At 38.4% G+C, this 13399-nt stretch overlaps 1 protein-coding gene across 10 annotated transcripts in view; it reads right to left on the reverse strand.

The window, feature by feature from the left end:
* trip12 (thyroid hormone receptor interactor 12) overlaps nucleotides 1–13399 on the reverse strand; it is a 73471-nt gene that overhangs the window by 38428 nt on the left and 21644 nt on the right. For 9 of the 10 annotated variants that reach the window (XM_031901548.1, XM_012970118.3, XM_012970121.2 and 6 more), the window contains 7 exons: nucleotides 11564–12351; nucleotides 6815–6920; nucleotides 6493–6626; nucleotides 3939–4022; nucleotides 2330–2425; nucleotides 1702–1850; nucleotides 413–448 (listed from right to left, as the gene is read on the reverse strand). In XM_031901548.1, coding sequence (XP_031757408.1) covers nucleotides 413–448; nucleotides 1702–1850; nucleotides 2330–2425; nucleotides 3939–4022; nucleotides 6493–6626; nucleotides 6815–6920; nucleotides 11564–12351 — 1393 coding nt within the window. The remainder of the gene's footprint in view (nucleotides 1–412; nucleotides 449–1701; nucleotides 1851–2329; nucleotides 2426–3938; nucleotides 4023–6492; nucleotides 6627–6814; nucleotides 6921–11563; nucleotides 12352–13399) is intronic. The other variant, XM_012970124.2, reaches the window with a different exon arrangement.

Genomic DNA, 13399 nt, shown 5'->3' on the forward strand with positions numbered 1-13399 from the left:
AAAATAAAACAAAAAGGCTACAGAGCACTGATGTATACATATGTTTTGAGTTAATAAAAGACTTTCTACTGTATTTCTAACTTCTCCCCCCATCCCACCTAATGTCTAGCTGAAATAGCAATAATAACTTTACCTAACAAAATTATAAAAGGCAGAATTGTTTAAATCAAATTAAAATTAAATAAAACCAATCTCATATACAAGGGCTGTCCAACTAGAGGCCTGTGCGCTGGATGTGACCCACCAAACGATTTTTATGTTCCCCATTCTGCTTGAAGACTCCACAGACGTATAGACATCATTTTAAATTAAGCTGGCCCTTGAACATGCTATATAAGAAATAATTTGCCCACTACATGTAATACGTTGGACAGCACTGACAATCTATAAATGGATTTTAGTAAAAACTTACTATATCAAAATTGTGCTCCATCTGCAGCAGTGTTATCTAAAAAAGAAAAATCAGAATCCCTGGGTTAGTAGAACCAACATAAAAGAGAGAGAACTTTAGCAAGGGGTTAAACCAAAGTAAATGTAAAAATGTTATTTATACAGAGAACAAAATAATTGCAATGAATGATTTACAGACATCGACTTCTAGTAATTGCCATTTGAAAAACAATTCCTAATTCACAAACATTAAACCGTTTGACTAATAAACTTCTATCCCCTCTGATGTGCCCAAATACATGACAGGAAGGTCTGAGATTCACGTTTAAGAAAGGGCTGTGGCTTTGGGTCTTGTTTGGTTCATGTCCCTTTGTGGTTCAACATTTGGTTGAAGGCCAAGGTAACCGCTTATAACAAAATTACACGTATAAAGATGCAGATGTACAAGTCATTCAGTCATAGCCTTACCCAAACTGACCCTTAGGCTTGGACTGATCAGCTGCTGTATCCCACTGTTTGGAAACCAACAGTCTATGGATTATGTCATATTTAAAAACTGACATGGTAAAAGGTTTTGACTAAATCCCATACCCTGATATTTTTTTTCAATCAGCCTCTACCTATTTGGTTTGCAATTTGCCTCATTGATCAATTGCAATAGGTTTGCAGTTTGCCTCATTTGGTGGGCCAGTGACTCATTGCTACATCTATTAACTTCGGACAATGTAGTAACTGCTGGTTGCATGTGCAAGTATTGATTAAAACAGGGATCCCCAACCTTTTATACTCGTGAGCCACATTCAAATGGAAAAGGTGTTGGGGAGCAACACAAGCATGGAGAAAGTTCCTGGGGGTGCAAATAAGAGCTATAATTGGCTATTTGGTGGCCCCTATGTGGACTGGGAGCCTATAGAAGGCTCTGTTTAGCAATTACAATGGCTTTTATGCAACCAAAACTTGCCCCAAAGTCAGATATTCAAAAATGAGCACCTACTTTGAGGTCACCGGGAGCAACATCCAAGGGGTTGGAGAGCAACATGTTGCTCACAAACCACTGGTTGGGGATCACTGGATTAAAACATGTAGTGTATGTGAGAATATGCACACCTTAATATGGGAGAGCAGGGTTACCAGTGGGGATCCCAAGAAACATATCTTCAATTTCAAAGAACTGTTGCGGTCTCTGATTTATACTACACCCCAACAGAACTGTTCAAAATACTGTAAATAATTACATTTAGATGAAAAAAAATAATTTTAGGCCTGTTTTGCATATAAATATTATGAAATGACCCCTAGAGTTTCTCTTACCAGTGCTGGGACAACACTTTTCACAGGGAATCCACCCAACGTCTCTTCATTTCCCATCACCAGTAACTGGCACATCTCAATGACAGCCTGGAGCTGCTGGCTCTCGTCTGTAGCCTGGAGACCCTGCAGCAGTTGCTGTGCCTTGGAGCCTACAGAAGAAAATGCACACATGATATGCAGATCTTGTGGCTGGCACAGCATCAATTTATGCCCTCAGCACAAATCCTGAAGAGCTTAACATTCAGATTTAACAGTAATACATGCAAAATGCATCATATTAATAGCAGCTACTACAAACAGCTGCTTGCAAAAATCTCACAGAATATATTCTCTATATGCACACATTTAATGTGATGTGTGTGAAAAAGAAAAAAAAAAAAAAAAGAACACACCTACACAGTCCGCTATATTCCCTTTTCACATTTGGTGAAGTTCACCTCAGAACTAAATTTTATTATACTAAGAATAGTTGTAATCTAAGACAAATTTCATCTTATCTTTGAATTTTTATTTTCTGCATTTTTTGGGATGATTCATTGACTTATTTCAGCTAGCATAGAGCTGTAGGAGTTACTGAAAAGCCCTAGCACAAATACAGATAGATAAGAAGAGAGAGAGAGAGACTTACTTGCCCCACTCCCAATTGTCCGATGGAAGAGCTGGGACATCCTAGGTCCAAGAGGACCAAAGAGGTGTGGAGGAAGACCTCGGGCCTCCAGAAGAGCTGTGTGGTTCAGAAAAAAATTTGAATGTATGACGGTCATGAAGTTTCTCCTAAGAGCAACTAATTAAAACAGCACAGTGCTTTGGTCAAATTTTCATTACAAAAAGAAGAATGCTTGCTACCATTTACTAAGCAATCTGGTATGAGAGTACCCACTCTGGTGAAGAAAAATCTAAATAAAAATATTTCTGTTGCAGGCAGGAAATGAAAACAGCAGTAGTGTTGTGGGGGCTAACTCAAGTGTTGTGAGTGAAGCAGGATCAGGCTGGCTCAGTGATCTCCCATTAGGTGGAGCTTACCTTTGCACTTTGTAAAAATTTGTAGCGCTTTAAATGTTATTTGTAAATGTAATTGCTATTTTGCTGAACTCCTGGTTGTTACATTTTGAACAATGTTGCAAAGGTCTTGCTTCTCCAGCAAGTCAGGTCTGTCAGTCTGCTGCCTCGTGTTACATTGTTTCAACAGTCTGAGCCACAGGCAAACACTGCTTCTAACAGCAATTATAAATACAAATAACTCAAAAACCATTACAAACTTGTAATAAATGTATATTGCAAAGTTGCTTAAATTTTTGGTTTCTTTTATTAGGCAAAAAATTATATTTTGAGTTGCCTTGTCCTTTAACTAGGAGGGGGCTGATGATTATCAGGTGTGGGTCAACTTTCTGATGACCCATGCATTACTAATGAGCAAAACTTTATCTTTGCACAAAATGATTGGACCATACAAGCATTTCCCAGTTAAGGTTAGCTAAAATGTGAATGCAAGTTAAATCGCAATATTTTGTAAGGCTGCACCAAATCCCAGGTTTGGTAAAAGATTCAGCAAAATCCAAGGGTCTAGCCGCACTGAATCCAAACCTTTAAATTATATATGACTTTAGACAGCGCAACAATGGAAATTATTTTTTCCCAAGTGCGGATTCCGTATTCGACCAAAAAAGTGTATTTGGTGCATCCCTTGTATTTTGCAAACTAACTTGCCGACCCTACTACATCATTAAGACCCATACCTCTTAACAATGCTGGTGCTGCCATCTTGAATTTTTCATGCTAGGCTATTTTGGCAAGCCTAGGGGTATGCCGTTGAAGTCAGTGATGACATGCGGTTTGTCACATGATTTGCATGGATATCACTGACAACATAAATTTTGGGAGAATATGCAGACCTGGGACTTGCTCAGCTGCAATGTTGCATGCCTAGACACTGTCACATTTGCTATTAAAACAAAGGGGAGTTTGCTAAAACCAGGTAAGAAATGCAGGTGGAAAACAGGCAAATATGTGTGTAGTACTACACTAAAAATTCAGGGTGCTTTGTCCATTAAATGAACAAGGAATTAAACTGCTTATTGTCCCCCAAAATCAGTAACTTTTATTTCTGCTTTTTGGGGGGGGGGGGGCTTAGATACAAAAGTCTCCAAATGTGTTCTTAGTCTGTACTATACCTGATTAATCAAATAAAATGTGTCTGCAGCAAATCAGAAGGTGCATTTACAAAGGTGAATTGGTACCTTGAAGCCGTCCCATTTCAGAGTCATCGCTCTCACTCTCCCCAGAGGTAGTCATCCCTACTGCACCCGCTACAGAGCTAGAAGCTAAAGAGAAATAAAACTATTAAAAAACAAGAACTTGAACAGTGTGCAGCCGTTTGCATTTCACACACTTGTCACACATTCACTACCCGTGACTACAGCAGAACTCCAATCTCACATTTTCCAGGGGACAATGCCACTGGGTTAATTTTTGCAAATTAACTGTTCTTTTAGGTCCTGACAGCATCTCAGTCACTGTAAATTGAAGGGAAGCAGTTCTTTCCTATACAGAGCTCATGATACATTTTCATTTAAATGGACCGATTACAGGTAAAGGGGAAAATATACCTGTATTCAACATGTTTCTAATAAGTAATGCTTGTGCTGGACATGCATTCTGCAGAATTGAAACCAAACATTGCGTTTACCACTGATTTCACTGCCTTAAATCTTCAAAACTATTGTGGGATGGAATGGGTTCTTAATAAATTGCCCTTCTCAGTTAAGCCCCCTGTATAATATACTCCATCATGAGTGAAAAACAGAATTTAGGGGAGGGGTAATTACAGTGTTCATTATCTTCCTTTAAAAATGACTCCCCTGCTTCCAGGGGATTGGGATGGTAAAAACAAAAGAATAATTCCTTTATAATGACAAGTACAGATTATTTAACATAACACATTTTTAGTGCAAGCCTTGTTTATACAGCTTATGTACAGAAGAGGTATATATTGCCCCTTTAACGTTACAGAGCAAACAAATTCTGTTCACCTGTCACAGGTCAATTTTATACTAATAAAACATGGAATGGATTAAGTTGCCTGTACTGTAGTACTTGACTGTCCAATTCTATTATCCTTGTACGGTTTATGTTTGTACGGTTTCCCTTTGCTTGTCTGGCACTGCCACCAGTGCCAAAGGTTATTTGTGCTTACTACAATACACATCTCCCACTTTGTTTTCTAACATTACAGACAGGTCACAATTAATTACTCAAGTTTGCCATTTCCCCCTAAATGAATTTTACGTAGGTACGTTATGAAATGTGGCATATGAATAAATTTGTGATAATATTCAGAAATGTCATAAAAACTGCTACATTTAGCATAGCTTTGCAATTTGGTAGTTGCAGTAGAAAGACATACATTTACCCATTTTGGTTTGTCAGAATGTGTACTTTCAGAACATATGTGGTTTTCTAGGGTCTCTGTACTGTTAGGGGGGCTTATGGTACATAACTCACACCGGGTGCTTATATTGCAGCAGTCAGATGTGAAAATTCATATGCACTATTTTTATTTGGGTGCCTCTGTACGTCACAGTTTGGTAAATCTATGCATACAGGCATAAAACTGTTCCGTTGGCCTGTGGCATTCATATTTAGGATGTTTTATGCTGGAAAACTACCAAATGTGGGGCATATAATGGGGTAAATTGCAAGCTTTGAGACAGTTTTCAAAGACATATCTCCCCATTTTACATTCTGAAAAAATACGAGGTTTTCTGGGGTCAACTTACTTATTTACCACTTTGACCACTCAGTGTTTTTTTATTAGTAGTAGAAATATGTGAGACACATTAGTAATTCTATGCACAATGGGCATCAAACTGTTCAGTGGACCCTTGGCTTTCATATTAAGGATGTTATTTTCTTGGTACCTAATGCTATGTGGGAGATAAGGTGCCACAAAGTGGAAGCTTTGAGGCAATGTTAGGCATTTAATTAAACCTGTTAATTTTCTTTTTTGTTTGTTTTAACCCCACAAAAATGAAGAAAATGTTTTGAATTTTTAGTAGCTGAAGTGATCATCTGGGCAATTTGTATGCAACAATAACTTCATTTAGGGTTCTCTAAATGCCTGATACTGGTAATCCTAAGCACAACTGCATCAAGCTGCTCAGTGCTCCCTTGGCTTTCATATTTAGGATGTTTTTTCTTGGTACCTAACGCTATACAGAAGATAAGCTTTGAGACGATTGTTTAGAATTTTCATACATTTTTATAGAAACAGCAGCAAGAGCATTGCCATTTGGAGATGAAAGACATGGTTACTCATTTTGGATTTGGCAAAATGTGTACGACTAATGTATGGTTTCCTGGGGTAAACCTAATTTTCCAGGATTTTTGGCTTTGGCATTGAATGTTTGCCATATTCTGCTGTATTGCATTGAAAATTTGGTAATTTACTGCTGGGAGTTTTTGATCTCCAAAAAACTATAAAAAACTCTCAATAAAACTATACATACCTGGTATTGGCATGTTTGAGAAACATGATGCTTTCCAAATTTCAGTTGAATTTGTTTCCATAAGAAAAAATATTTTTCTAGTATAAATGCCTATATCATAATTTAATTTTATTTGGTAAACTAAAAATGCACTTGAAAGAGCACAAAATATTCAAAATAAGTTTGCATGAAATGCAAGATTCTGCTGGCACTTAAAGGGTTAAAGCATTGGAAGCAAGACCCTCTTTTCCCCAGGATCTGCCCTATGTATCACTGAAAATTTCAGTACACCAAACCCAAATTTTACCTGCTGCACCCTGTGCAGTCTCATCTGTGCGAGCAGCTGAAGAATTTGCACCTTCCTGGTTATCAGGATCGGCCATCTTCTCCTGTCGGCGAGCTTCAGCTGCTGCTCGCTTGCCAAGGCCAGAGCCTCGCCGACTGCAACCCAAAACAAAATGAGTGAGGAATTGGCAATAGCATGATTCTAGTATCAACATAATGATACTATTAAATGAATTCAAATAATATATGATTAAATTAGTTAATTTATAGTTATAAGGCTATTATAATTTTTTGAGGTTAATAAATACATTTTATATTAAAGTTTGAGAATTTCAAGATTTAACCTGGTGCTAGCACAGGAGCCCGTGGTCTTTTGGCGTGTGCTCCGCCGCAGGCTGGGGAGCTCAGCGGGTGGCGACTCACTGCGCTTCTTAGTAGATTTTCTTAAGTCTGGGACAAAGGAATAGGGAAAGTTTAACAAATGCCAATTCCCACAAGCCACTGTATTTCTTTTAAATAAAATAATATTTATATGGTCCAGGAAAATTCCAGGCCCCAAATGATATACAGTGGTTTGCATAAATAATTACCCCTTTAAACCTTTCCACATTTTGTTGTGTTAGAACCTGAAATTGAAAAGGATTTGTTGGCGATATTTAACACTTGATTTACACAACATACTTAACACTTGGTGCAAAATATTTTTTGTAAATATAAATCTATCAAACAAAAAGCCGACATTTTGTATGTTGTAAAGGTTTTCACGCCTTATGAGTCAACAATTGGTAGACCCACAGCTTTTGGGGTAACTACATTTTAGCTTTGCACATCTAGAGCCTGTCATGTCTCTTGGCAAAATTGCCAACTCTATCAGACTGAATGAGGATTATTAGTGAGCAGCAATTTTCCGGTCTTGCCATAGATTTTTGGATAAAGGGAGAAATAACTGCCCCACCATAACAAACTCAGATAGTTGGCTTTAAACCACTCCAGTGTAGGTATTGTCTCTATGCTTAGGGCAATGATGCTGCTGAAAGGTGAACCTTCCCATCAACTTTAAGTCTATTGCAGACTCTCTAATAGCCCTGCCAGCTTCTTTAGGGTTTTCATTGGCCTCTTGATCGCTCCTTTGGAGACCAAAATGCACCACATGCCAATAAAATTTGCCTCTGAATTGGTATAGCACCACTGCAGAGCACTAATTGCTCAGACAAAGATAGAAAGTATTGAACTTTCAGTTTTAGTCATTGCACTGTTTGGCGCAAGCACAAAAATTATGCTCAGCACAAGCACTAATTATGGACTGTGTGTTGAACATGGGTACATACTGCCTATTTAACCTTGTTGCACAAAGACTTTTGCTGTCTATAACAGATATTGCCAATAGGCAGGTATCATCTGGAAAAGCACAAACATGTGTTCTTTGGCATTGCCCAACTACTGGCAGAAATGTCTACCATATCCAGGCCACCTTCCTGAAGAACCAAAGTATTTAAAAAGGACAGTCTCTATTTTAACTGAAGATAGAAGCACTTCCACCCCCCCCCCCCCCCAGACTAAGTGAGTACGCCTACAAATAGATATCCTGCTCAACTGATATCTGTCCAAAAATAGCCAGCCAGATATAAACCAGGCAGGATGCAATTTCCACCTATTGTGTCTCTTTAAGACTATCATCCAATCTTTGGCCCGAGGGTCAAATGCCGAGATGAGCCTCATTTGGGCCAGAACATAGGTGGTTAAATCTGGTACAGAATTGTTTATTAGGCAAACTTGCAAAATGAAAGAATTGTCTGGTATAGGGTCACCTTAGTTAAAATTATGTCTAAGAGAATTCAATATTATTTTAATCCAAATTATTACCACTTACAAATTTATTTTAACTGCTCTCCTCCTCTAACCCACTCTGTCCCTTCCTTGGGAACTGACTTTGGCTCTTGGCTAGCTAAGCATGCTCAGTTCTTTTTGACATCCTCCAGTCTGGTAGCCAATTAAGAGACTACACTGCTGATTTACATAGAAACTCTGCTTTAGCTAGCTGCTTCTCCTGGGCTCAGCTTAACTATTACTGAGCACAATCCAAGCAGGACAGTAAGTTCTGCCGGTGTAAGCTTGCATTCTTTATTGCATGAATGCTACAGAGTACGTGCTGTTTGCAGATGTAAATGTCCCTGAAGACATGCAAGAGGGAAAATGGCCCTACTTGTTTTAGACTAACGTGATGGTGCTGGCAAATAAAGGGGATATATGCAATACAAATGGTGTTATTCGGGTGGGGGGAGATGTGACCAACTTATATACATGGTAGGAAAATGTAGGGTTTACATGTCCTTTAACTATTTAGGTACCTCCAGGTTTTGTATCAAACGCACCATTATAATAATTTTGAATAAAATAAATACACTAAACTAAATATTTCACATTAAATTACATTACAGATAGTTACATGATAAATAAAACAAACACACAACCCATCTATGACAGCTTTCCATTAAAGGGTTATTAGCTAGTGAAGAAAACTAGTGGATGTTCATAATGTCTGCTTGTCAGTAAAGCAGTCAAGCTGTTTGGCAGTTGGGCAACCAAATCACTGTGTGTCATGCTGGAATCCTCCTTAGACCAGGTAAATTAGTCTGTCAATAACAGCATGAGTAAGCAGTAGGAAGCAGGAAACAAAAATGCTGGTCTGAGGAGTTCACAAATTAAACTATTAATATCTTAGAACCATCGGTATGAAATAAGTGCATGGGTCTGTATCACAATAATGAGAACATCCCTACTTTTCAAACTGTGTGCTTTATTATTATTAATATAATTAATTAATTATTATTGTTTGAAAACAGATTAAAAACAATTTAGTTTTAGATTTTAGTTTTAGATTTTCTGTACCCTTTTACCTATACATATATATCTTCATTATTAAAAGGAACAGAGCCAAATAATTTCTTTTAAAGGACAGGAATAATATAGGAAGTAGAGTAAACAAGGTCTATTCTAGTTATCAGTGATCATTATTTTTGTGTAAAAGGCACAAAAAGCACAGCTCATTCACATTTAGTGCTAGTACAGTTTGCTATTCCTTGGCACCACTCTATAGTTAAATTTCTCATCATGGTAAAAATGTAATGTAAGGCTCCCCAAATGCAAACTCCAGGCTCTTTGCCCTAAATACTCAACATATTATCCTCATGTACAGAAGAAAATGGGGGCTTGACTTGTAGTGTTTTCACCCATGCAAACCCAATGGGTTACAGCAAGAAAACAAAATGTTTATAAAAGTTACAATTTTACATTCTGCTGAACTGTTCTTATTACTGGGCAATACCTAAGCTAATAGCACTGGTGTAACTACTGTAGGGAGCAGGAGGTACAATTGCACCTGGGCCCCACCCCCTCTCCCCATGGGGAGGTTGCAGCAGCAGCAGCATGTACCAGACAACAGTAATGGTAGCAGACAGCAGGCAGTTCTGGGGGTAAGGCACTACTGGCTGATAACTAACAATCCATAAGAAAGTGTAGGGATTATTAACCTCTCTCTTACATACACAGTTTAATTCTAAGAATCAGTCCTTGAATCAATATGTTGGGTTTTCGGATGAATTATCCAACTTACTTTAACTACATTTATTGTAGAACAATCTTCCATATAAATGGAGATCATGGAGACTCAACCTGAAGTGGTGGACACAATTGAGGGGGTGGGGCCCAAGGGGTAAAAATCGTCTATGTTCAGTTACCAAAGACACCCTTTCCCATGTCTTGATAAGCTAGGCCATCCAGACCAATGCTGACTTCTTGGTGGAGGATCATGGCAGTGGTTGGGGAAATAGTTCCCAATCTAAGGGAACTGGACAGCCGATTGGGCAAGCTTATTTACTATGTTGGATATCCTGACAAATAGAGAAGAAAGACTCTTACAACCATGGCTCAACATTTACCATAGTCACCCTGCACGACTGAAGGAATCAATTGTTTGTTTAAAAAGGGAGACCAGAACCCAAAAGGTCCAAAGCCTTTTGGATTACAGAATTATACGAGAGGTAATGCATGTTCTCCTATACCATAATTACTGTGTCTCAGGTAGACTGGTCATAACCCTTACCCTCTTGGGCCTCCTACTGTGTAATATATCCCTTTAAAAAAATAACAGCTAACCAGAGCTCCATGAAGCCCTCTCCAGTACGTTGTCGTACACTCTCACTGTGTTGTTTATTTTTTTCCTCAGCTGCTCAAAAATAGTTCTAATTATTGCACCACCCTTTAGTAAAAAGACTGACATTTATAAAGTATATGAACTGGCAAGAATATAATAGCCTTCAACAGGATAAGAGCAGCAACTTGCAAAAGGACCCAGTATGTAAGCTAAAGCACTGCATCTGGCAGTTTCTATATATGTCACTTTTACTGCAGTGAAATATTGTCTTTGCTGACTTAATGGCATGCAACTACACTCAAATGGAGAATTCTTATAGTGTGCGCAATACTTCTCTTTATTGATTGGCAAGTATTTTTAGAAATTGGGATGCAAGGGCATACTTAATCATCCAAGTAACACTCTCAAAAGGAAATATTAATCAATACATTTCCCTGACAACTGGTAAGAACAGCTCAAAGAAGAACAGCTGTTGCAGTAAATAGGGATAAATACCTATGGAAAATTTGTGTTCGAGTGTGGCATATAAGAAACACAATCAAAGAATTAAATATTGTGAAGTTACAATTTTATATAGAAATTATTTAAGTAACCTGCCAATCTCATCCTAATACTCACATTTTGAAATGTACCTTGGCAATCAGAATGGTGTTGAACTAAAAACCGCTGCTCTAAAAAGGTGCCAGATATATTAACTCCTTTAGGGCAATGTCACACTCTGCTGTTTTGGGCACATAATGCACCGCTTTAAAAGTGAGAAGCTAAAGCACCCAAACAGCCCTTCATATACAAACAAATCAGCACCTGAGGCATCACCTGAAGTGTTGGTAAAAGTGGATGTCAAACGCTTTCTCTATGGTGGTCTGTTGTGCATCCGCATGTGACTCTGCCTACAGATCATATTTCAGGAAAAAAATTACATTATGTTTAGCTAACTTACTTGCTAGTTTTGCCTGCAATCCAGATGGTCCAGGTTTCGATGTCTCAGTCTTGGAAGACCCTGGTAGAGAGAGTTTTGTTTTTGGGAGACTGACTTTAGGGCTAAAACGAGCTGCCCAATCAAATTTAGAGGAGCTACTGGTTTTAGTCTGCTCTTTTTCTCGACTGCTTCTCCGAGGACTGGGGCTGGAAGCAGACCGGGAACGCCTTGCCTTGTTCTGGTCTTTTCCTTGTTTAACACGGGCTCCTGGAGGTGCTGCAGAGACAGAGGCAACAGCGGAAGAGGAGGAAGATGTTGAAGCAGAAGAAGAAGAATCTGTGATGTTGCTACACCCAGCTTTGGCTGAGGTGGCCGATTTTGAAGCCAGCTTGCTTAGTTTTGGAGGTCTGTCTTCTGCACCGGTCGATATAACCGCCGCGCTACTGCTTTTTACACAAGGGGAGAGTTCTGTCCTTTTTCTTTTAGGTAACGGGGACGTGCCTTGGGATCCACCCTTCCTGCTGTGGGCTTTGCTTGTTGATGGCAATGATGCAGAAGGAAATGGCTGCTCTTGGCTGCCTTGTCTCTTCTTGGGTTTATTATTTGGTCGCCTCGGCCCTGAAGAGGGCTCAGGGTGCTGAAGTGCTTTGGGTTTTTTAGCAGAGCTGGGAGAGTTGGTCCGACTGTGATCTGGGCTGGCACTGCGTTTTACACCACGGACGTGGTCTTTCTTGGGTCTTTGAGTATCTGTGGTGTTTATTCGCTCAGTATCCTCTGGATTTGGTAATAAGTTAGAAGAGCTACAGCCCCTGGTTAAAAAAAAAAAAAAAAAAAATTATATACATATATAAATACATATACACATATACAGGTATTACTGTTGTTTAGAAGAACTAACATTTAGCTTATTAAACACCTGTCTCATTATCTTTAATGGCTCAAAGCAGCAAATTCCTTTATGTACTAGTGAAGCATCTGACAGGATCTAAGCAAGTAACTTAAATATCAAACCAGGATGGTGAGCTAGTGATTTTACTGAAACTCACTCATGGGTCCTAAGTTTGTTCAGTTTATTTTAGAATAATTTTTTTTCCTATTTAATGCTTATTTTGATGCAGAAAAAAAAACGACCTTTTAAGCAAACACATAAGAGTATTTAGTGGTACAGGAGATCCTAGAAACTCAGCAGATGCCCGTTGGTGCTAGCAAACTCTGCATTTATGCAGTATACCTCTAGCCAACACTACCAACCACAACAACATGATTCATATATTAGCAAACTCCTCACGCACCAAACAACAGCGGTCAAATTAAATCAACAAACTATTAGTTTGGAAATATCTTTTGGGTATGTATTCATTAGTAGAGGTAATGGAATTTGCAATCATTTAACAGGTCAGTATACGCCATTTTTTAACTCAAGTTAAACAGTGCAACAAATGCAATGAATAGGGCTTTTTAAAATACATACTTTTTGCCTATTGTCTTAATCACAAAAAATTCTATGGTTTTTGTTACTTTTTTGAGCTAAACGAAATCTATTTTTAGTCATTGCAGGATTGATAATTAGATAACCAGTACACAGATTACCCCCAAATAATGGAGCACAGTTTTTCCTTCGATAAAGGCAACCCACAAAAATGGTTTTATTTTGTATTTTTAATGTGTCTGGAGTTTCTTTTTTCTGTTTTTAGGAGTAGGGTAATTGAGGGCCAACTGCGATTCCCTGCTGTGGTTAGCTGGAACAAGAAAACTTGTGCAAAGAATATGTACATTCAAGTCATGTATGCATGAAGTTTATTGATTTAAAAACACTGCTGTAACATATGCAAATAAAAGGAGAATATCTTTCATGGT

Source organism: Xenopus tropicalis, chromosome 5 (genome assembly GCF_000004195.4).
Source record: "Xenopus tropicalis strain Nigerian chromosome 5, UCB_Xtro_10.0, whole genome shotgun sequence".
Taxonomy (NCBI): Eukaryota; Metazoa; Chordata; class Amphibia; order Anura; family Pipidae; genus Xenopus; species Xenopus tropicalis.